This window comes from Mytilus galloprovincialis, chromosome 3, assembly GCF_965363235.1.
Source record: "Mytilus galloprovincialis chromosome 3, xbMytGall1.hap1.1, whole genome shotgun sequence".
NCBI classification, from domain to species: domain Eukaryota; kingdom Metazoa; phylum Mollusca; class Bivalvia; order Mytilida; family Mytilidae; genus Mytilus; species Mytilus galloprovincialis.
The window spans coordinates 56,295,876-56,321,842 of NC_134840.1; the positions used below are offsets into that span (position 1 = coordinate 56,295,876).

The 25,967-nt window shown below is 31.8% G+C and overlaps 1 protein-coding gene across 2 annotated transcripts; it reads left to right on the forward strand.

The window, feature by feature from the left end:
- Positions 1–876: 876 nt before the first annotated feature.
- On the forward strand, positions 877–24,205 carry LOC143068392 (protein sel-1 homolog 1-like). Of its 2 annotated transcripts, XM_076242404.1 has the most exons (19): positions 877–1,008; positions 2,789–3,051; positions 6,280–6,336; positions 7,451–7,514; positions 8,292–8,454; positions 8,791–8,844; positions 10,925–10,984; positions 11,508–11,589; positions 12,275–12,432; positions 13,049–13,105; positions 13,701–13,769; positions 14,676–14,753; positions 15,691–15,753; positions 16,646–16,733; positions 20,011–20,159; positions 21,001–21,166; positions 21,469–21,716; positions 22,246–22,371; positions 23,923–24,205. In XM_076242404.1, the coding sequence occupies exons 2-19, from the start codon at positions 2,826–2,828 to the stop codon at positions 24,052–24,054; spliced, it is 2,040 nt and encodes a 679-aa protein (XP_076098519.1). In that variant the 5' UTR covers positions 877–1,008; positions 2,789–2,825; the 3' UTR covers positions 24,055–24,205. The 2 variants fall into 2 exon arrangements, with proteins under 2 accessions (XP_076098519.1, XP_076098518.1); XM_076242403.1 differs by lacking the exons at positions 877–1,008; positions 2,789–3,051 and adding an exon at positions 3,058–3,717.
- The last annotated feature ends 1,762 nt before the right edge of the window (positions 24,206–25,967 follow it).

The following is a 25,967-nucleotide window of genomic DNA, read 5'->3' on the forward strand; positions in this document are numbered from 1 at the left end:
AGTTTGATAATAGTTGATATAACTTTTTTTTAATTGGGGTTTTAACATTTTAGTCTGTTTTAAAGTTTTAGTTTCCTCAATAAGTTTAATGTCAATATTTATATCTTGTGACACATTTTTTGCAAAAGTATACCAAGAGTATGTTCCCTTGGTATCTAAACTTTTAGTTAATTTAAAGGCTTCATTAAGAAGTGGGTTTAGATTTTCATTATTTAATCTAGATAGGTACATCATAGTTTGGGTTTTTATGAAAGTTTCTAATGGCAAAAGTCCTAGTTTATTTCTAACAGCTAGATTTGTTGAGCTTCTTTTTGTCCCCAGTACTTGTTTCATAAAATGTAGCTGGGTTTTTTCTAAAACAGTTTTATCAATAAAATGAATAGCATCTGGTGTTGAGCTATTTTTGTTAGCTCGGAGTTTAGCTCTATAAAATTGAATATAAGTGTCCATATAGCATATTTCACTATTATATGTTAAAATAGGTTTGACCAAAGTTTCAAAAAGGTTGCAAGACACTCTCACAGGAAGTTGTCCAAAGCCTGATCTTATATAGCCCTAGGAACAGTATATTTAATAATATTGATATATCCTGTATAGCCATATTATGATAATCTTTTTGTGTGCATTACTGCAAGGATGGTAACTAGATCCTTGGTTTTCGATAGGTGAACACATTTGACTTTTTTTTTCTTTTCTTTCCCTTTTTTTCTATTGAGTATCTACCAAATTTCTACTTTTAAAATGCAATTAGAGATAGTATATTTTTTACATCCAATCATAATTTTTTTTAAATGGTCCAAAGATAGGGCGAAAATATATGGGACGAAAATATTAGGTATTCTTGTTTCCGGTGGTACAACCAATCAAAATTCCCCACACAACCAAAACAATAAACATGGATGGAAAATGGAACTAGTGAAAAGGACGTGGCAAAATTAACTGAATTTACGACGATTTATAGCGACATGCTATTTGACATATCACATTTTTTGTAAGATAGATAATTAGGTAAGACTTCCCTAAAATCTGCAACATTTTATTACTCATGTTTTGCACAAAATCAGCTAAAACTGCTGTAAAAAAGAGCCCCTTAAGATAAATTTATCAGATAGTGATACCCAGGGGAAAATTAAAGCAATAACTGTACATCACAGCACGAAAAAAAAAGACCTCAATTAACTACTGAACAATGTAAAGATAAAGCAGCTTAAACCACGATAAAAACTGGGATGAAAAGTGCTCCAAAAGGTAGAAAAACCAAGGTTGCCAAAAACCGGAGTTTTCTGAGTATTTACTGTATCTTATAGCCAAAATGAATATTATATAATTTTCAAACGTCATGATTTGATGTCACTGAAAAGTCTCGTGCTCCTGGGCGTCTTGTTTGAAGAGGTACAAGTGTTCCAGCATGATCATTTCACAGCCACAGGGTGGTCCCCAGCCCTTTTATGTACGCCTAGTGTTTTATCAAAAGCAATTTAGCATGCCCTTTTTTTCTGATGCCATGTCCTTATTCTTCTGAAAAATTTGGCGCCCTGTGCCCTTTAGCACTATCTGGATTGAGATCTGGTTGCAGAATAGGGTATTTTGCCGATCAAAGGGTAGTCTGAGATTACTCTGAAGTCCAATGGCTGTTTTGCCAGACAATCTGGGGCCGTGGGACGTCAGAGCTCTTCCCATATCAAAAAGTACATTTGTAGTCTTAGATTACTCTGAAGTCCAATGGCGGTTTTGCCAGACAATCTGTGGCCGTGGGACGTCAGAGCTCGTCCCATATCAAGAAGTGGATATTTGCCCCTCCTAAATAGATGCGCTGCTTCGTCTCTTCTGGTGCCGACAAATGGCCTTGGAATTATATAAATCGGTTATGAATTTGTTCATTTTTCATTTATCTCTTCATTTATGTAAGTTTCACCTACCTGCTACTCTTTATTTTCTCATATTTAGACAGTTTTCACAGTGACTCATGGCAAAACAGCCGTTGGACGTCGGAGTAATCTCTGAGTAATCAAAGGGTGACATTGACTAATTTGGTTGCATGTTATTTCATGAAGACAGTTTTATCACCTTCAAGAGATTCAAGAGAGTTCATCAATCATTCCTTTGTAGTTTTGACTTAACATGCATATGCTTAATAATAAAGTATGTTACTTCATTAGAACCTGATGAAAATGACCTGAAGTAAATTTGTAATCCATTTGCATTAAAAACTTCATATTCCTCACCAAATACATGTAGGGGGCCAAACATGGTTTATTTTTGTAAATTTGCTTTGTCCACTATTGAAATTAGTACAAAGTAGGGATAGAAGTCGGTAAACAGACCAACTATGAATGAAATCTGGATTATTACTATAACGACTACGGACATATGAATGGAACAGCTGACCATTTGAAAGAAGAATATTGATCCCAAAAAGAAAAAGTTTGCATTCCACATGCATTAACATACATTTGTACTTTTGGTTAGATCAACTTAATTAATGTATATATTCCCATGTAGATCATTGTTTCAATTTATTTATTCAAGTTGCTCAACTCTGGGACTTCTATACTTAATATACTAATATCATTATATTATGTGCTAGCTTAACTTTGTAAAATTTCATATGTTTTCTAAAATGTTTAATGAGAAAAACTGAAAAAGATTGAAATATGTACTTTATTTCAAAGTTAACGTTGAAAATACATTGTATTTTCAAGACAAACATATGCTTTCTGTATAATCATGATAATGTACATGTACAAAATGTATAATACATGTATAACTAAAACTTTTTCTTTTTTAGGTGTTAAGGTTGTTACCAATATCTTGAGAAAACAAAAATGAAGAGAACTGGTTATAAAACCAACACCAGTGTCATATTCTCATTGGAAATAGTTTTTCTGGTTTGTTTATGCGTTTCATTAACTAATGCTGAAAACCAACAGGTCTCAAAAGAAGATGTAAAACCAGAAAAAATAACCACAGAAATTCCACAGGCACCTAAGGAAGACTTAAAATCAGAACAAGACATTAACACCAATACTGATAAAACTGTAAATACAAAAGGTAGGAAAGCTGATGACAATTCACATGTAGAGAATGTTGTTAAATCTAATGAACAATCAATTCAAAATCAGTTCTCAGATGAAAAAGTAAATCAAAAGGCTGAGAATGATAAAAATCTTAATGATAAAGAAAGCAAAGGTATTAAAGATGTAGAAAACATAAAACCTAAGTCAGAAAGGGTTGATGAATCAGTTAAAAATGATCTTGTTCAAGAAATGAATCAAAATGATATAAATAAGGAAACTGTCAATGCTAATGTTATTAAGGATCAAATAGGTGAATCTCATAAAAATGATAAAGAAGACACTGGTCCAAATTCTAAACCTGGGCCTTCTTCTGAAAAGGGAGAAGGCTTTCCTGCTAGTGCAGTAGGAACAAATGACCATGCAGATAACAAAATTGAAAGATCAGGATCAAAAGATGATACAAAACCAGGAGAGAATGTAAACCAGGCTAATAATGAGAAGATGTGGGAGAAAGATAATGATGCAAACAAAATCCCAGGTGATCAGCCAACAAATTTTGAAGAGGTTGAACTGAAGAAAAATGTTGAAGATACCTTGTCTGAGGAAGATTATGATCAGTGGTTAAATGATCATAGTATAGAATCAACGACAGAGTCTGTTGAATCAGGAAGGGAACCAGAAGACGGTACAGATACTGCAGGTAAAGTTGATGCACATGGTAGTTTTAGTTCTACTAATATTGTGGGTGATCTATCTAGCACTTCTAACTATAATCCTAGTAGCACTTCTAATAAGCATGCCCAAACTAAATCTGATGACTTGCCACACAAAACAGTGAGGCAAGAACAGATTGCAGATGCTAAAGGAAAAGCTGAAAAGAAAAACATACCACATGTACAACACAATGGTGACAAAGCTGATGGTAAAGATGCCTTTGAATGGGAAAAACAAAGTAAGAATGGTAAGTGGCCTTCTCATTTAAAGATGGAGGAATCTGTTGAAGTCGAGATGCAGAAAGATGATGGAAACCATGGGGCGGACAAAGAAATAGATTTGGAAAATGTAATGGCAAGTCAGGACAGCAGGCAGCCCATGGAGTCTCAAGAAGAAAAATTGCAAAACCTTAATGAACAGCTGTTGAAGAAAATAAATCCAGAAGCTTTTGAACAACTCAAGCCTATGTTTGAAAAACAGTTTAAAGAAGCTTTAAAAACCTTGAGTCAGAGAAAACAATCAGTAGAGGAGGTAGAGGAGACGAGAAAAAAACAGCATAAAAAACATCTCAGAGATAATATGAATGTTGTTGTAGATCAGGAAGAGCTGAAACATTTTGATAAAAAAGTCAAGGAGGCATACGAACAGAAGGCTACTCAAACATATACCCAAATACAAGAGACCTTGAAGACGTGGAAAGCTACTCAAGAAAGTAAAAAAGTTAAGCAAGCTGAAGTGAAAGCTGTAGATTGGCGGAGTAATTATTATGATATGCCTGTTTTTGACTTGATGGAAGGAAGGCAAGAGTATATAAAGACTTATTACAAACTCAAGTACCCAGAATCCTATACAAAACCAAGAAAATATACCATGGAGGACTTTCCCAAGATTATTAATGAGAAAAGACTTAACATGGATGAGGTAGATCAGATAAGCAGGAGTATAAATGGAAACAAGAAAAGAGAGGTTGTTATCTATAAACCTAACAAAGAGGGAACAGTCAGAGGACAAGTCTATCAGATGACAATAGAACCATCAGGGGAGATCACTACAGAGGTAAAACAATACATTCAGCCTGGTTCCCCTCCCCAGTTAGTGTCCCAGAATCAGAAGTTAGAAGATATATATGTACAAGGTGAGGCTGTCTATAAATCCCATGTACACTGTACATCAAATATATTCTGCTGCTCATGGAAAATGGAAAGATTACTTATGTACAGTGGAGGATTTTTGCTTTAAATTTTACCATTTTGCTTTTTATGCATGATGGAAAAAACACCATGTAAATTTTGTTTCTGTGGTGTATATTTTTGGATATATATGCATGGTTAACAGGGTTTATAATATGCCTTACAGTTACATGTAAATTTAAGTTAAATGGATTATAACCGTTATAATCAAGTAATACATGCAGATGTTGACAATGTTGAAAGGATATATATTCTTCCCCAAAATCATTAAGGGAATTTTATATAGAAATCAGCAATTATATCTGACAAGCTTTGTTTATATACATTGTAGTTACTGAGACAAAATCCATGCATTAATGTGGTTTCAGAAACACTGATTTATTTGAAGAAGTTTAAAATACAAAATACCTCTTCAAGTATTTAGTGTGATTCAATTGTACATGTTAAAACTTTGTTTGCAAACACATGAAAATTACTCTTCAAATGAGTGATCTTTTCTTTAATTTCAAGCTTTTCCAGAATTAAATTAATAGGATAAATTTGAATTTAGGGAGGAAGAATCTTTGTTAACTTGATATCAATCAAACTCAAGACTGACAATTTGTAGGTATTAATACTTCAAATTTTCAAAAAGGTTGTGAAATTCAAAATACTTGTATTAAAGAGTTGTTTCCTCCTTACTCTCTGTTCATATATTCAATTCTAAGTTCTTTAAACAATGAGAAGAAAAAGTAAGAAAATCAAAAGTTTTCAAAATATTAATTTTTTATTATCATTATTTTACACTTGAACATATACCCTGTTCCTCTTTATATGTTTGGTTGATGATATTGATTTATATACATGATATATGTACACATAAATTGGTGAATAGATGTATATTTCACTATGCTTTTATTATTTTTCTATATTTATTTTTTATTGTTGTGTGTTTTTATACTTTATTTTTGTATATTGTTGCAAGTTTTGTATATGCTATATGCTTTTGAGTGTTTGCTGATTAATATTTTTTTCTATTATTCAAATTTATTATTCCACTTCACAATTCAATTTATTTTCTTTTGTTTAAAGTAATAAAAAAAACCAATCTAGCTAAAGTAGTTTATATAAATTAAAAAATGTGAATTTGCTTATGTAAAAAAATGTATATGGAATTTCATCATCAGCTAAAGGAACAGTAATAAAAAATGTCTGCTATATAAAAATAATAACAAATGTACTCTATTTATAAATATTTTTCATTTTATTGTTAGATTATTTAGATACATGTAACTTTATATGTATACAATATTGTTAGCTGTTTAAACTACTGAATTTATGTCACTGTTTATATTAATATTTGACATTAAATTTTATAGAAAAGGAAGCAAAAGAAGTTGTAGAAGAAAAGCCCTTGTCACCAGAAGAACTGAAAGGTATTGTAAAATTTAGAGAACTTAAAGGTATTGTAAAATTTAGAGAATTCTGATTGTAGAAACTTTTTGCATATGCAGGCAATGGTATATAAGTTCTTAACTAAAATTGATGCTCTATAATGTCTGTTTTAAATTGTAACTTAAAGCGTTCAAACATTTACGTTGTTGTTGTGAGTAAATAAATGGGGGTGTAAAAAAAAGATGTATGATTGCAAATGAGACAACTCTCTACAAGTGACAAGAGACCAAATGACACAGCAATTAACAACTATAGATCAACTAAAGGCCTTCAATAATGAGCAAAGCCTGTGTCACATAGTCATCTGTAAAAGGCCCAGAAATTAAAAAAAATGTGAAACAATTCAAATGAGAAAACTTACGACCTGATTTATGTATAAAAAACAAGTATGTAAGACAACCTCTGAATTACAGGCTCCTGCCTTGGAACAGACACATACAGAATACGTCTTTTTTTGTTTAAAACAAAAATCATTTATGATCAAGTGAAAGCCAGCTTAATTTGAAATATACAAAGTTAACTTATAGTGAACTTGTACTTAACAACTTAATATCACAAGTACTGTCATTTAATTACATTTATCGCTATTTTGTTCCTTTGATCTTTTTTTGTGATAATTTTCATATCATGCTTCTCGCTTGAGATGGAAAAATTATCGCTAGTAACTAAGGAGGCCACGTTGCGTTGCTAACCAAATTGACATGAAATTGACAACGTCGTCATAGGTAAAATAGCGATAAACAGATTATCATTGGTCATCTCAACTCGATTGCTTTTCTCATTTTCGCTGTACCAGCTCAAGCGAGAAAATCAATCTCGTTGAGATGATCAACGATAATCTATAAGTATCACAATACAATTATAATAAAATGAAAAAGAAAAACAATATATAAATTCCTAGAAACAAAACAAAAAGTTATAAGATTATGCCATTACATGTACAAGAAAGTTTTCGAGCACTATCAATAGTCAAATAAAATGGAAGCATTAGGACACAATGACATCTGAATTCGTACACAAAGTTAATCTGTATTTTTGCTAGTCATAATTTTATCTTGAGGATAACTAATAAATAAAGATTTGAAATATATTTAGCTGAAGAACTCTACAAGCAAGGAGAGGGTCTTATAAATGAAACATTCCAAAAAGACTACCATCAGTAAGTTAGTCAGAAGTTTATTTTGATAGTATTACATTTGTGTTGGTTTTTAGTAACATTATAATAATTTGAGAAAAGGTTGTAGCATCTTTTTATGTTTCATTATTCCTATATGTTAGAATAAAAGTATCCATTTTAACAAAAAAACAACAACAAAAAATTGTCAAACTTATTTATGCAATAGTCAATATCTTGAGTTTGTACATGTATATAGGCGTCCTGGGGAGAACATTGGCGGTACTGTTATCCACATTCCATGCTGAAATCAATATTAATACCGTGAATTGCTGTGTGCGACTCCAGTTAAAGTTTGTTTTAGCTGTACATATTTTTTTTCTCATCAAAACAGTGTAATCTGATAATTGATATATTGGTACCCATTTTTCACTTTGTCCCATTTACTTGTGCTGTAAATAAAATTGTTATGTTAAGCTGGAGGTTTTTATGCCCCACCTACGATAGTAGAGGGGCATTATGTTTTCTGGTCTGTGCGTCCGTTCGTCTGTCCATTCGTCCGTTCGTTCGTCCGTCTGTCCCGCTTCAGGTTAAAGTTTTTGGTCAAGGTAGTTTTTGATAAAGTTGAAGTCCAATAGACTTCAAACTTAGTATACATGTTCCCTATGATATGATCTTTTTTATTTTAATGCCAAATTAGAGGGTTTACTCCAATTTCACGGTCCACTGAACATAGAAAATGATAGTGCGAGTGGGGCATTCGTGTACTGGGGACACATTCTTGTTTTATAAGAAATTGTTTAAACTGATTTTTAATTGTAGAGCACACCAATTCTTCAAGATGGCTGCTGATCTGAATCATACAAAAGCTTTAGAACATATTGCTTTTGCCTACCTGTTTGGAGATTATATGCCACAGAGTATTGAAAAAGCTAAAGAATTATTTGTTGATTTGTCAAACAGAGGGTCACCAAGAGGACAATTGGTGAGTGTACAAAATTAACCTTTTCCTTTCTCTAGAATAAAAGATTCTCCATAAGAAACCAAATCTTAAGAGTTGATACAGGAAGGACCACACTGGATATAAAAAGTAGATCTTTATACTTATTTCAGAGAATCCTAGTAATAATTTTTTTTTTTAGATTTTCAAAATTTTCTGAAATCCATTCATGGATAGGTTAATCCAACTTCCTAATTTAATTTTATGACGGAGTAAAAATATGGAATACTTACAATACAAAAAAACCTGTATGTACCAAGTATTAAAATAAAGAAATACACTTTTCATAACCAGATAATTAATTGAATTTCTGATTTACAGGGAATGGGATTTCTCAGTAGTGCAGGAATTGCAGTCAACTCCAGCCAGGCAAAGGTATGTTATTGACTACCTCTAATTTTAAAATAATCAAGGCATGTATTAACTAGAACATAGTCTTAACATATATTTTTATATCGCTTCAGACTTGAAATGTTAACATATTTTTGAATATAATATACTCCACAGTAAAACATTGTAAAAGGACAAGGATGGAATTCAAACCTTCAAGATTGTAAGAGGTTTTAAGGATAATATTTTCAGTTTAAAAAAACTTCTCTTTTTAGTGCTGTTCCATTTAAACATATATGGTATCCAGGGAAGACACTTTGAACGGGATAACCTCCTATAGGGCAAATTAGAATTTCACTTACATTTCAACTATTCAAAAACATAGATAACACCCACCCATTGTTGAGATTTGGAAGTGCCTAATTCTGGGTCCCATGTATGATTTTACGGAACAGCCCTTCAAAAGGATTTCTCATATTCTTACACCCTAGTTTTTGATTGGTTTCTGTCATACCTGTTATCAAATATTATTTGATAAAATGTGAATACACCTACACCTAACCACTATTTGGTCACCATTGCATGCTATACCAATTACACAAAATAAATGTGTAGGACTCTACAGTGTGATGGTACTCTAAAGTGCGATGGTCACGCTAAAGTACGATGGTCTACGCTAAAGTACGATGGTGTCTCACGCTAAAGTGCGATGGTTTTTTGTTCACTAAATTATGATGGTGTATCACGCTGAAGTGCGATTGTCTAAAGGGTAAAATTCGAAGTATTAAAACATCGAGGTTTAAAAAGTCTTTTTGCAAAAGCTATTATGCTAAAGTACAACATATGTGATAGGCTTTACAATTTACCGGTAGGCTGAAGTGATAGTTTCTAAATTAACAAGTCTGACCATGTCATAATTGCTATTAAGTTAATTTATGTTTTGCAAAATATTATTTTTCATGTTAAATGATTTTTTGACAATTCGGAGCGTATTTATTATTTGGATAATTGGTGTAGATTGCCGTCCACACTACTAGTTTTATTTTCAATGACAAATGTAAGAGAGGTTGTAACACTAGTCACTAGTGTTACAACCTCTCTTACATTTGTCATTGAAAATAAAAATTACAAAATTCGTTCACTGTCGGAATATGCAACATTTATTTGTAGAAGCTTTAATCTAAATGAGAGAGAAATGCAATGTTTGCCAAGCTTTCTCCTTTTTTTTGTAGCGAGTACAAATACATGTTTTATTTTTTCCGACAATGTACAGTACGAACTAATGTATTAGCAGACAATTTACAGTTCAGGCACGAAAACATGTATCTCTATTTTACCGACGTTACTTTTCATTAAAATCGACGGCATTTTAACGGGGATCACAAAGTACACTGCCACATAAACAATAATTCTAATGTATCCGTTCGCTTCAAATAGAAGCAGGATGGGTATGAGTATACTGTTTTGTATTTATATAGTAAAAGGGTCGACTGTAGTCCTTCTTCTAACACTCGAAAAAAATAAACATTGTGATTCAACCGACAAAGAACACGGTTAAATTAAATCAATTACTAGTAGGTAATGGACATTTGATGTAAAAATTGTTAATCAAATATTCTTCATCTATCTTCTGGCATGTTCATTTTTAGTTTGTATGAACGACTGTTAACGTCATTATCGAACTAGGTTTCTAACGTCTATATTTTCGCGGACCATCTGAATTTAGGGTATGGAAGCATCGCACTTTAGTGTAGACCATTGCACTTTAGCGTCCCCATCGCACTTTAGAGTCCTACAAATGTACAAACATTCTTGTACAAAGTTAATACCACAAGAGACAATATTTAAAAATACAGTGCTCAAAAGAATCTCTGTGTGAAATAAACTAGCCAATTGTTATAAAACCCCAAATAAAAATAAGACCAATTTCTTACCCAAAATGGTTCTTTTTTTAGGGAGAATTTTATTTTGCACTCTCAGTTAACATATTTGATGTTATCTATGCATAACAAATCTACAAATGCTTATGGTCTTTAAAAAGCACATTAAGCTAAATACACTGAAACGACAGTGAAATGATTACATGTTTTTCATAACTATATGATAGGAAATTTATATTTTTCAGGGTTTGATATTCTACACATTTTCTTCACTTGGAGGAGATCCATTGGCACAGATGACTTTAGTATGTACTGATATAATAACAAATTAACATATAGATTTTGTTCAAATTAACCAAACATTGTCAGCTTTTATCATGGCAATCTTTGGAGAAAGCTGAAGTAATGCAACAAGACTAAGAATAAAAAAGAAGGAAAAAGCATCAATTAAAAACTAAATCTAGTCTAAGGATGAAATTTGAGTAAGATTTTGCTCTGTCTGCAAGTCAGAATTAAGTGGAATAAACAATAGCATTCAGAAATACTTACAACTAGTGAGATAATACAAGGGCAGTGATTTAACCACAACCTAGATCAAATTGTTTTGTCATTCAAATAAAAACTATTTATTAAGATTTTCACCAGAAATGTCATCTCTATGAAGATACCCACATTCTTTTAAAAAAGTATTGGCTCTGGGAAAAAGTCTTGACAGTTTTGAACAATATTTAAAAAAAAACAAAAAAAACTCTCTTATACAATTTGTAATTTCTTCAATAGCAGAAATATGTTCTTTGATGAATTAAACAATATTTATTTAATTTCTAGGGTTACAGATATTGGTCTGGTATAGGAGTAGAGACCAAATGTGAATCTGCATTAACTTATTACAAGAAAGCAGCATCAACTGGTAATATCCTATATGTATAAATTTTATCAGAAACAATCATAAGTTTTTGACTTTGACAATCATGACATGAACACATAAATGTATTGAAACAATCACAGAAATATTAGAAAAGAAATAAGTTTATTTGAATTTGAGAGATTTCTAAATCCTTGTTTAAAGTTTTACTTTCACCTTTAAAAAATAAAGTGTGATTCTAAAAGACATAAATTATATTAATATTTGTATGTACATGTATATGCATATTTATATGCATATTTCAAATTTCTTTGAATGTAAAGCTTTTCTAAACAGTTTTTTGGTGAGAGTGAAAAATTATTGCATATGTCAGTTTAATGTTGCCATGCATAGAGGATAAATATTTATGGTATGAGGAAAATTAATGATGAAAAACATATTTCAGCTTAAAATTTGTTATTAAAAAAAAGATAGTGTACTTAAAGAGCACAAATTCAAACTTTAATAAAGAAAGGTGGACAACACTATCATTACTATAGCTATGACAAACAAAAATGACAGACCAGATTTAGTAACACAAACACATCAAAAATTGATGTTGGTGTACAAATTTCTACTCCTCCAACCCAAAGGAGAGATTAAATAATAGATTGTTGCTTGGAACCTTATGCAGAAAAAAATCTAGTATTTAGTGTTTTAGACTGATGAATGTAATATTTGTTTGTTACAGTGGCAGATGCTGTAACATTTTCGAGTGGTCCTGCCATACAGAGAATCAGATTACATGAAGAAGCAGAGAATCAAAACTCAGGTCAAAGTGCATTGATGGATGATGATTTACTACAGTATTATCACTTTCTAGCAGACAAAGGCGATGTGCAGGCTCAGGTATGTAAATACATTAAAGATTTATCAGTTATCAGCCAAAAGTAGACAGGATACTTCATGTTTTATGATATTTAAAGAATCAATAAAAACAAAACCTGAAGTTCAGCCTTTAAGAGGAACAATGTGATTGGAATGAAATACAAAGTTTGCTTTATATTACAATACAAGTGTTACAATATCTTTAATTCTGTGAAAAAAAAGGTTTTCGTGAAAACAGCTCTTTATTATTATCTGGAAGCCAGCCTATTTTCACATTTAAGTCTTTCAGTTGATTTTGTTGATGATCCCAGATCCACAACAATTTAGACATTAATCTTGTACTTGCAAATCCCAATGAATAAACCTTGTTAAAATAGTTGGTGTACAGTAGTTTTGTAAGGGTATGTAATGCACCTGTTTTGCTTTGAATCTGCATCTGGTCATAGTGTTGCAAATTATTACTATTTTCACTGAATATAAGGTTATCTATAAGTTATTACCTATATGTTTACAATAACTACCTTACTTATAAGAAAGATAATATGTATTTTGTTCATTCATATTATCCATAATAGTTGATCTTGAATGTAAAATTTTGTCCTGAGATTATAAGTGAAGAATTTTTATGTTTTGATAGGTTGTACTTGGACAGCTGTATTACCAAGGTGGAAGAGGAGTCCCAGTAGATCATGAGGTATTGTCTTATTAAGAAAGAAAATATCAATGATAATTACTGACCATCAAAATCCTAGCTGTGAAGTGAAACTGTTAACAGATAAACATACTAGTACCAATTCTTCATAAGAAAAAAAAACTCACATTCATGTCTTGAGCAGAGAAATATCATGACACACTTGTTGCAGTGATGGAATCTTATATTCATCTGGTGCTTTAATACCAATTTATTTTTGTAACTGACTAGAGCTTCTTCATCAGAAATTATAATTGATGTGGACCAAAGAATATTAATTTTCAGAGCAAAAAGAATTGATAGCACAGTGGAACATAACCTTGAAGTCATTTGAAGTCATCAGGCTATGTAATTTCAATTTAAAGTTTGAAAGAAAATGCAAAACATATTCTTTTGAACCATATGATATTGATATTAAATAAGTTTACTGAGACAACTATCCACTAGAACCTGAAAAATGAGGATGTAAGAATATAGAAGACAGAATTTAGAAATTGCCAAAATATTGAATATACAGAAGTACAACTACATTTTATATCATTATTTAAATTCCAGATTATTATATCTAATTCCTATAGAAATTCCTATATATTTTCAGAGAGCTTTACATTATTTCATGATGGCAGCAGAGTCTGGGAATGCCAATGCTCTGGCTTATCTAGGAAAGGTTGGTAAAAAAGAAAAAGTTGTTTATATGGTCATGTTGTAATTAATTTTTTTTTCAATAATGTGAAGAATTAATAGCTGTTGTAAATTGTTAAATCACTTAGAAATGTAACAATTACTTTAAAAAAAAATTAAAGGAACATGGTTGTTTCAATCCTAGTAAGATAAGTACACAAATGGTTTCCAACAGTAATTTTTGAAGTACAGCAAATGTAAATTAAATGTATATTAATTTTGTATGGACATTTCTTTCTATTCAGATCCCAGATAATTTAATATGAGGCAGGCATTACCTGTAAATGGGGACGAAGTCTGTATGAATTATTTTTTTGTAACTTAAATATTTGTTAAAAAAAAGAAACAGAAATACTGTAACTTTTCCGATTTTGGTTCTGTTGTTAGGGATTTTAGTTGTGACGTTATTTAAGTTATGACGTCATATGCAATGTAAACAAAGAAACGCTATCATCAGGCAACGTTTTTTTTATATCAAGGAATTATTAAAAATGAAATTGGTATTGCGTTCCTTCCTATTTTATACTAGACTGATAAATATATTATTTTACTCAAAGTTTCATACAAACGAGACCGGAAAAAGGAAGCACATTGTATATTTCTGCGCAGATGTGGGAATTCAAAACATGACATCCAAAAAATTGAACAATTTTGAGTTCATTAGTACAATGAAAATTTCGGGAAAATTTTCCCGATTTTTTTTTTTTTCTTTTTTTTTTATTGATTTTTCTACTGTTATTGGGGACTTTGTCCCCATATTATACAATAAAGATATTACACTTTTATACAGACAGGTAAAACAGTAAATCCATTTGAAGATCCAGACATTCAGTAAATTTTGAAGAAAAAACCCAAACCATTGTATTGATTGTAATTTGTTTTTGACATTTAGATGTATACAGAAGGTAGTGCAGCAGTGGAACAAAATAACCAGACAGCCATGATGTACTTCAAGAATGCAGCAGATAAGGTGGGTAAATTAACCAGACAGCCATGATGTACTTCAAGAATGCAGCAGATAAGGTGGGTAAATTAACCAGACAGCCATGATGTACTTCAAGAATGCAGCAGATAAGGTGGGTAAATTAACCAGACAGCCATGATGTACTTCAAGAATGCAGCTGATAAGGTGGGTAAATTAACCAGACAGCCATGATGTACTTCAAGAATGCAGCAGATAAGGTGGGTAAATTCACGGTTATATGTATTTTTACTTCATAATTATCCTGCAGCAATCTACTTTTGTTTTGCTCCAGTTGTGCTGACTTTGATTGTACCATCATTTGAGGCATCCTTAAAACAGTAGCTTTTTTCAGAACAGATCAATTGTCAACAGTATAAATCTTTGAAATGGTTTTAATGTTTTACCTGGTAAAAATGTTTACTTTTGTTAATAAATAAATGATATACACAAGAGGTTCATGAATTATTTTACACAGAACAAATACATGTAGCTATGAAACAGAACTTTTGTATATAATTTTTTTTATATATTCATGAAACATTTAATGCAAAACAAATACCAATGAATTAATCATATATTGGTTGATTGGTTGATGGTTAATCTTCAATTACAATTAATTTACTGTTTATATATATATATATATATATATATATATATATATATATATATATATATATATATATATGCCAGTACTATGTTGATAGCATAGGCATTTACACTTCATCTTGCTGAACTGATATTTAATTTCAGATTTTATATCTGTTTTTCTCAGGACAACAATCAGCTGGAGGACATGCCATCTTACGCTAACACTTGTTTAGAATTTGAGCAGACTTGTTAGTTCCTACAATTAAATGTTGTTGTTTTTGCAAAATTGTATATTATGTTAAGAGTACCCAGTTTTATCAATGCCAGCATCATCCTGATTTTATTTGCATTTCAGGGAAATGCAGTAGGCCAGACAGGTCTTGGAATGATGTACATGTATGGTAAAGGTGTGGCAAAGGTGAGTGTATACATGGCTTACATTTTGTCAGTGACTTGCCTTGGAGAAAAAAACTTGTTTGAATTCCTGTAAAAACAAAATAATACAAAGTCATTGAACTGTTAAATCAAGATTTTGAACAACTTGTATGACATTCTAAGAAGTAGTTTGCTATGTTGCATTAACTTTTTGGGGGTCATTTTTCTAAATCTTTTCGAAAATAATTTGGTTTGGTTTGATTTTCAGCAAAAAGTAACATATTTACACTTTTAATAAAACTGTGCAATTAGAGTCGATTGCTTATCTGGAAATAGTATATTATGGTAGTTTTTACTGTTATTTTTTTTTTTTTAACCCAATCTTCCAAAACCATTAAATTTTCATTTTACTTATAATTACACCTTATGTAAGAATCCTGGTTTTTGATTGGTTGATAGCCAGTGTATTTTTCACCAATTTACTGTTATCAAATGAATATTGTTCATATTTCAACACCGCCGGGGTATATGCAAAAAGGATATGCTTTTTTTACCCTCTCTGCCATGGTATTTGCCAAAAATACTCTATCCGACTGGATGCTTGTAATGTCACGATCATCAATTCATTTTGAACATTGACATTCGGTGTAATTAAACAGATATAGCATGTTCTTGAGGGATATTTGTGAAAAATACCAGTCTTGACAATGAATTTCCCTCGCCTTACAGCTCGAGAAATTTAACATATTCTCGACTGGTATTTTTCGCAAATTCCCCTCCTTAACATGATATATCTGTTTATAATTCTTACAACATTTTAAGTGAAATGCAAATCCTAAAAAAAATATAACAAATTATGAATTTTTGTTTTAATACATCTGTATTTTTTAATATCCTTTTGTATATCAATATGAAAATCTTATGATTGTTTTCAGGATTTTAATAAGGCTTATAAATATTTCCAACTAGCAGCAGACCAAGGATGGGTAGATGGACAGTTACAGCTTGGTATCATGTACTTTAGTAAGTCATCATACAATGTATAGTACATATAGATTGAAATATTTATTGCATGTTTAAAATTGTTTAATTTTTCTATTGTAGCTGCATGTATACAAAAATATCTATTGATTTAAAGAAATAGTAATAAAGACATTCAGTTGGTTTATTTTCAATGGATATTTTATTTCTTTCAATCTCTTTTTTCTTCCTTATACAGCTTTAAAGAAACATTCACTTGGGCCACACCAATTTAATATCTTGTTCTACGGATTTTTGGACTCCAAAAATTGGGGCGAGCGAGCGATTTGAAAATTTAAATAAAAAAATATTAAATTTGCAAATTTTTGAGGCGAAGCTTAAAAAGTAAAGGCGAGCGATTATAATTTATTTTTGTAAACATAAAATAGTAGGTTTTGACTATATTAAAACTTGATTTATCACTTGTACCTTGACATTTCTTTAATTTATGAAGTATTTTTTCCCTGTTCAACAAGAAATAATTGAATAATTAAATCTGGTCTATGTATTTGTGACTGACAATGAGACAATTCTCCATCCAAGTCATAATCAGGTTCAGAACAACCCCTTAATGTTATGAATATCCCTTTTATGAGGGGTCAATATAAGTTATAATATATGTTTTTTTGTAAAAACACTTTTAGTACAAAAGGGCTAATATTTTCCCAAAGAACTATAATATCTATATGGTATTAAATGGTAAAAACATGTCCAAGAATTTTGTAATATTCCAGGACTTTAACCATGTTAACACATTTACTTTAACAGTTTAATATTATTCAAAATAAGTGGAACCAGTCTTTTAGAACAGTTGTTTAAAAAATAATGTATTTCTCCTCTTTTTGAGTAAAAAATTCTAAGTTTTCAAATGTTTTATATAGTAGCACTATACAAATCCTTAGTATTTCTATTTTCTTTTCTACAACAGTAAACATGGTAAAATGACCCCTTCAAGTCCCTTGTCTGAGGGATAACCTGATAATAACAAACATAGGTCAAAGTACGGCCTTTTACACAGGGCTTTGATCCAGACCAAACAGCAAGCTATAAGGGACCGCAACTTAGTATTGTACATAATTCGAACAGGAAAACCAACGATCTAATTTATATTTCCAAACGGGAAAATACCAATGAACCACATCAACAAACGATAACTGCTGAACGACAGGTCCCTGAATCAATCAGGACAGGTGCACAAACCTGCAGCGGGTATGACCGTCAGCATACATTAAAATTGCAGTTGAAGGCAAATCCTTCAGAAGTTCTTTGTACTTTATTTTAACAACGAACATTTTTTGATAGGGAATATAAGTCAGGGGGAAAGAAACCAGTGTTTTGTTCTGTACAGGTATTTCCGCTGTTATTTATTTATTTCGGAGCACTCCCACTTGGAATAAATTGGTTTCATGCTGAAACAAATATTCTCACAGATGTTTACAGTGTTGTAGGTTGCTTATAGGTTTAAAATCGTTATATAAAGGTTATACAGTCAAACCTGAGTAAACCGGACCCTGAATAAACCGGTTTCCTGTCCACTCCGGCCGAAAATTAAAGTCCCATTTTTTTCCCTTCAAAGTCTTTGTTAAAATAACCTTTATAAACCGGACCCTGTGTATTCCGAATTACGGTCTAATGATGCAGTCCCAATACTCTTAATAACATTATTACCTGTCAAAACCGGTTTGTCTAATTAATTTTAATGATCGATATGCAATCAAAAAATATTTGTTTATACAATATGGCTTTTCAGGATAATCAATTAGTCAGGTGTTAAACTGTGAACTTACAATCGAACAGTAGTGAGCTGTATTATTTATTAAAACATTTTAATAGTCAATAAAACGAAAAGACACACCGAATATATCTCGGATTGAACTTGCGTTGTAACTTGGATAAACAAATTTAAATCGCTGAGTAAGAAATTTACATCGTGATTTCGAATTCCTGGTCCCTGTTGTGAACCCCTAAACCAATGACCCTGATTACGAAAAACACCCGGATGATAACAATCAATGGGTATTGTACACTGTACTACAATGTTTGGATAGTTATCGACTCCTAGGAGTCGATATCAAGAATCGAACGATGAACAGTCAGTGCGTGAATTTTTCTTGCTACCTGATTGGAAGATATTACGAGACGTGAATAATCAAAGTTTATTGATTGGTTAGGATAATCCAAACCTAGTAAATGTCCTTCAATCCCGTAGAGTATCGGATTTGTCCTTTCTATTTTAGCAATTAGATTTTGCCTGGTCATTTATCATGCATATTCATGATATTGGTACACAGGTAACTTTTAATTATAAATAGTCGTATCTTCTGGAGTTTCGTAAACAACAACGTTAAACGATGTATACTACTTCATAACGTGTGACCTCACGTGTGTGGTAAAATTTGTTGATTGATGCACGTGGCTATTCTAGTAAATGAATAAATCTACAAAGCGAGAGCACTTTCCATTTTCATCAGCTAAGAGTCGACTAGCCCTTTTTGAAAGGCTAATGCTTGTGATGAAACTACGTTTGATAATATTCAGGCTTTTTAATCGGCAATTCCGACGTTTCAAATTAAGGATCATGGAAGTAAATTGAAACTCTCGTCTCACAATCCAAACAACGCGAGTATTATAATGCAAATGCAAACAATGTAAAACAAAGTGAAAGTTTCTCAATTGATCAGATATAATTGTACAATCAGAGAGAACTTTTACATGCAAAATATCGGACGTCATTTATTTCCAGTCAAAACGGAAACCTGAATAAAACGGCTCACTGCCCAAACCGTCCCTTTTTCATAGTCCCGAAGCCGGCCGGTTTATACAGGTTTTACTGTACTGTGATTTTAAAAACAAATGTTGAGATCTTTTTATAATATTTACAAAAAAAAACGGTGTGGGAAATGGACACGATTACATTTTCGGATGCGGGAATATAATAAAAATTAAAAAAATCTGTTTTGAAAAATATAGGTGCGGGCGGGTCCGTCGAACAAGGAATTAAATTGGTGTGGCCTTATGTGTGTGGATACAAGATCTAGATTAAGTGAAATTTAATCTGAATATTATTAAGACAGTTTGTTTATTTGAACATTGGCATTGTCCTCCCTGAAGCCTGTTGCTGTTGCTCGGACATAGAAATACCAGACGTCCTGCCATTCATGTTCAGTGTGAATGTCCTACTTGTAAGCACTTTCAAATGTACAGTTCTTGTCAGAATTTTAAAATATTGCTTTCAGTGGTGTGTATACAATATATTGCATGCATGTTGATTTTGTTGTAGGTGGTAAAGGAGTAAGAAGGGATTATAAAATGGCAGTGAAATACTTTAACTTGGCTGCTCAAGGAGGACATGTATTAGCTTATTTTAACCTAGCACAGATGCATGCTACAGGGACAGGGGTACTAAGGAATTGTCATACAGCTGTAGAGGTATGGGGATTTGATACTTTATAACCTCATTATCAATTTAACACCAAAACCTATTAAGATGGACTTGATTTAATCTAAAAAATAAATGTAACCTTTCTAGAGGGAAGTGTTGTAACCATACTGGTTTCTGTTAATAATAATTGTGATGAAACTCGGAATACACGAAATTTGTCTGACTGAGAACAAATCAAGTGAATAATGAGTCGGTCTGGTAAAATTACTTTGAATTCCTGTCTGAATGTTGGTGTTGTTTTTTTCATGGATTTTTCTAACATTCTAGCAAAAATCACAAACGATCTCAAAAATTATGTTTAGTTCACAAATATGTTAACATCCAATGAATTGTGTCATTACTTTTCTTAACAGTGAAATGCATTCAACCAATTGTGCACAACTTTCTTAACAATATACCCTCTTGTCACATAATTTTATTTTTGTGCATTTTGGAGAGGAGAGGGCACAACAAGTCATAAGTTTATTGTATTTTGTCGGATAATTTACATGTACAATTAGATGAAGAAAAAAAATGATCTGGTAAAGCTTGGTTGTTTACCAGACCGAATGTCCTGTAAAAATAAAATTCATTCGTGTAGTCAGAAACAATTTTATTTTCACATAATGGCTTGATTTTCCCTAACATGGAACAGAAAGACCTCTTGTTCTCCTTACTTATTTAAAGCCTGTGTTATAAAATCATATGTTAAAGTTTTGACCAACAAGCTAAGATACCATTGCCACCTTCATTACAACTGAAACAGAGAGTGACTTCTTCAACTTAAATGCACATAATAAATCATCTGAATTGGTTTTGGATTTTAATTTAAATTAAATTTTATTTCAGTTTTTCAAAAATGTGGCAGAAAGGGGACGCTGGGCTTCTATGTTACAAGAAGCTCACACTCTGTATAAAGAAGGAAATGTGCATCAGGCTTTAATGAAATATACATTCCTAGCAGATTTAGGATACGAAGTGGCTCAATCAAATGTGGCATATATTTTGGATAATGGTAATGTATTTGTTAAAATTTACAGTGTTTTATTTTTGTTCACGTCTGAATTTATTGTAATTTTACCTGACAGTTAATTTGGTTAAGATATCATCACAATATCAATAATAGTCTAGTCTAATAAGAGCACACTCGTGTGTCTGTGATCAAGTAGATCCTTAATGACAATTTTGAACACATCAAAAATAAATTATTTCTTACTAAAGTAATAAACATTCTTGTTTTGTAATCATTAATTAATTTATCAGAAACTTTCATAAACTTTTATAAAATTACATTTTGTGATAAAATCTTCATTTCAGGAGAAGTTGGATTATTTGTTGAAGATGAAATTTATCAGCGAGCTTTACTCCACTGGGGTAGAGCTGCTTCCCAAGGATCTACCATAGCAAGGCTCAAGATGGGAGATTATCATTACTATGGTTACGGTACTAAAGTAGACTATGAATCAGCAGCTAGTCAGTACAGACTAGCATCTGAACAGCAACATAATGCTCAGGCCATGTTTAATCTGGGATATATGCATGAACAGGGTCTTGGTCTTAAACAGGTAGGCAAATGTACTAATGGTTGACAAAGTGTTCAGTATAACTTCATAATTTATGGCCATAGACTGTAAAATTTTACTTGCTGTCTCTCTGCTAAGCATATTACATTAGGGTGTTAGATCAAAGACTGGTTGGCTCAGAGATGTAATAATGTGTCCTGGTAGATTAACATCTTCCTGTAGACTGTTAATATGTGTACTAGCAGGTTAAAAATCTGGCTCCTCTTGTCTGTCTAGTATAAAGCAAGATTCCTACATGTCATGTCATAACTATATATTTGCTATGCAAATGCATAGTCAAAATAAATACACAAGTTAATATTTTCCCAGAAAACAACAACTTGCATAGCCTATGTGTCCATTAGCCATTTAATTTTGATATGAGATAGTTTTCATAAAGTAATATTATGTAGTAGACCATATTAACTTTATAACGTATTACAAATAGAAAATTAGAACAAGTTTCTGTAACATTTAACAGTAGTTTTTAATTTGGAAGACATGATTGTATAAACTGTGATCTTTATTTTAGGATCTCCATCTAGCCAAAAGATTTTATGACATGGCTGCAGAGACCAGTATAGATGCTAAAGTTCCTGTCATGTTAGCTTTGTTTAAATTAGGAGTATTTTATGGTGCTGATGTATTTAATAAAGAAGTAAGTCATTGGGTTAAGATATCCCTTTACAAAAAACACTCTTCCTGAGGAGTATTCAGTAACATGCAGGGCTTCCAAAACGGTCATATATTCCGGACATTTGTATTATGTCCGGTAAAAGTCCGGCTGGGCAAAGCATGAAACGGTCATATACATTTTAGTTTTCAAGGCGTTTATGGTCATTTTAACATAATTCACGATCTTTTTGACCCAACCTTTTGCATTTAACATCCACACATTTCCGGTCATAAAAGTGACATGATGATTAATTACTATCAAAACAACCCCTACTTCAATATTTTCTAATTTTAATCAAGGCTAATTAGTTGTTGGACAGGTGATATCTACCTGTTCAGGTGACAGGTAAACTGTTCAGTACCGGACATCATACAAATTACATTTCAGCGGTTTGAAATTGTAGCTCATTGATTTAGTCCAAAAGATTAAAATTATAAGAAATTAGTTTATCTACACGATTTGATGAAAAATGTTAAAAGGTTTAAATGAAAAATCGTCAGAACTACGTTGAATGAACTAGAACATGTGTGCGCATGTGCAAAGGTGGGAAATTTAATTATGCATCCTTTATTTCTTCAAAATGCTAAAATTATCATTGATACCTGCATCTAAACGTTCATTTCAAGTATTTTGTTGAAGAAATAATGTGGAAAGAGCTTTTTCACTCAGTCATGCTTTGTAAACGTACACGGATTTTACGTATCCGTTTATGGTCCATGTTTTACCATTGTCAAGTCAACATCCGGTTTTAGAAAAACGTGATTTTAAAAACGAAAATAAAGTTTTTGACATGTCATTTTGCACAAATAAAGAGTCTATGGCAGATATGAGCACGCTGATGTGCACACTTTGAATGATGCACTGCCAATTTAACAGTTTACATCCAAACATCAAATTCATATCAAAGTAAAGTTTAAAATCGTTTTTTAATCTAATGTCATTATCATTGGAATGGCCATCTGATTACCATAATTGCCTTTTGTGACTAAGTCTTAAGGGATTAAAATCGGGATCAGATATAAAATGTCCGGCTGGCTCAAATGTTTTTTGGAAGCCCTGGTAACATGTCAGAAATATATGCTAAATAATTCATATTTGGTAACCAACTTTCTTTTTTTACATTTTAAGATGACATATTGTACTCTTTATAGACATTTATATGTAGATGTGATACGATTGCCAATGGGCAACTCTCCACTAATGACCAAATGAAATTGATGTAAGCTATTTATCACCTTATGACCTTCAACAATGAGCAAAATCCATACTGTAAAGTAAGCTGTAAAACCATCCAACTTCACAAAATGTAAAACAATTCAAACAAACACAAAAAACAATGGCCTGATTTATGTACAAAACAATTCACAAAAATGGCTAAGTTGATAAATGATATACAATTGAAATAAAAAAAGCAAACATGTATTTGGATACAAATGTTTGATGTTTTCACATGTATGAATATGAATATTCGAAAGCACTCATTTCTCATGTATGTATGTAAGTTTATTTATTTTATATTTGTTTCTATTTCAGATAGAAGAAATGAATAATTTTTTCCAAAAACTAGATCCGAGATATTTATTTGGTCCTGACTGGGATATGTATCTAATAACATTTTTTGCATTGGCAATAGGATTAATTATTTTATTACGGAGAATAAGATAATTGTGAAGTATTTTGTTATGTGTGTGTTCATGAGAATTTTGCTAGAAGTGGGTGGTTGAGAGGTGTGTGTATGCATGATTGCTGTGGGAGTGGCTGTGTGTAAGGATTTTATGGAAACTGTTGATTTTATATTAATAAAAAATATTTATTACATTTGTTTTTTTATAAATCCTTTAATGATAATATTAAACTTTTTTTTTTATTTATATCAAATATGTCATGACTCCCATATGTTTCATGGTGTCCTTTTTCCTATCTTTCATAATGGTTTCTCATTTCAAAATCTCCTTCGATTTACATTTTGAGGTTAAGAACCACTTTTTTGGGCCCTATTGTAAAGAACATACAAGAAAGTAGTACATATTTTAAACAAAATAGTTCCTACACATAGCTGTGTCATTGTCAAAGGGGTCAAATATTTAAGTAGTTTTGGAATCAAATGAAAGCTTAGGGAATTGGAATCACTAGAACCCTTATTGAAAAATTCTTTGGAATAATAAAAGAGTATTCACAATTATAATAGGAGAGCACATTTGCTCTCTTGTTCAGATCAGAAGTACCTGTTTTTATACTATCTAACTTCCCAGAACCAGTATGCTCTAATATGCAATTAAAGATATGTTGAATTTTTCAGCAGCAGTCCAGTTAATGTTAGGTTTGGCATGCAATGACTGCCACTTTATTTGAACATAAAACAAAGTATGATCTATCAATTGATGCTTGAAGTTGCAGAAATTAACATAGAAACAATGGTGCTATGAATGAGTGGTTTTATACCTTTGACACAATTTATTTCTAACCATGTGCAGTGTCCACTCACTTCCTCATTTTTTTATCCACTGATATTTGAGGTTTTCTATAGCAAAACACATGGACTTTGCCTCACTGCATATGATTGATAATTTCAAAGCAAAATGTCTTACAGTTTACATAAGAAAGGCTCCAACTATGAGTCCACACTGTGTAGTCTGGGTGTATTCTGATGAAGCTTACTATATAAGTCATATAACAATAGTCCCAAACAGTACCAAGACTTTCAAGAAGGTATTTAAAAATTGTCGGCTAATATAAAAACATAAAGATCTGTAAACGGCATCCCAGCTAGTTCCTTCAATCAAAAGGCTGGATTTCTTCATTTTTGCTCCTCACCTTTAAAGAGTGCAGTGATAACCATGTACATATTGTAGATTCAGTGCTTATATGTCTTAAATCTTGAAAACCATAATAGAAAGAGGAAATATGTTTGTCATAAATGCTTGGATTGGCAAGATCTGCAATCTTTTTTTAGCTCACCTGACCTGAAATGTCAAGTGAGCTTTTCTCATCACTTGGCGTCCGGCGTCCGTAAACTTTTACAAAAATCTTCTCCTCTGAAACTACTGGGCCAAATTTAACCAAACTTGGCCACAATCATCCTTGGGGTATCTAGTTTTAAAAAATGTGTCCGATGACCTGGCCATCAAACCAAGATGGCCGCCATGGCTAAAAATAGAACACAGGGGTAAAATGCAGTTTTTGACTTATAACTCAAAAACCAAAGCATTTAAAGCAAATCTGACATGGGGTTAAATTGATTTTCAGGTCAAGATCTATCTGCCCTGAAATTTTCAGATGAATCGGACAACCCGTTGTTGGGTTGCTGCCCCTGAATTGGTAATTTTAAGGAAATTTTGCTGTTTTTGGTTATTATCTTGAATATTATTATAGATAGAGATAAACTGTAAACAGCAATAATGTTCAGCAAAGTAAGATTTACAAATAAGTCAACATAACTGAAATGGTCAGTTGACCCCTTTAGGAGTTATTGCCCTTTATAGTCAATTTTTAACCATTTTTCGTAAATCTTAGTAATCTTTTACAAAAATCTTCTCTGAAACTACTGGGCCAAATTTAACCAAACTTGGTAACAATCA

Excerpts from the sequence above, each read along its gene's own strand:
- LOC143068392 (XM_076242403.1), top strand. The coding sequence starts at position 3,267 with ATGAATCAAAATGATATAAATAAGGAAACTGTCAATGCTAATGTTATT. Across the intron at positions 8,845-10,924 it reads TCAACTCCAGCCAGGCAAAG|GGTTTGATATTCTACACATT; the intron begins GTATGTTATTGA and ends TATATTTTTCAG. Across the intron at positions 16,734-20,010 it reads GCTTGGTATCATGTACTTTA|GTGGTAAAGGAGTAAGAAGG; the intron begins GTAAGTCATCAT and ends ATTTTGTTGTAG.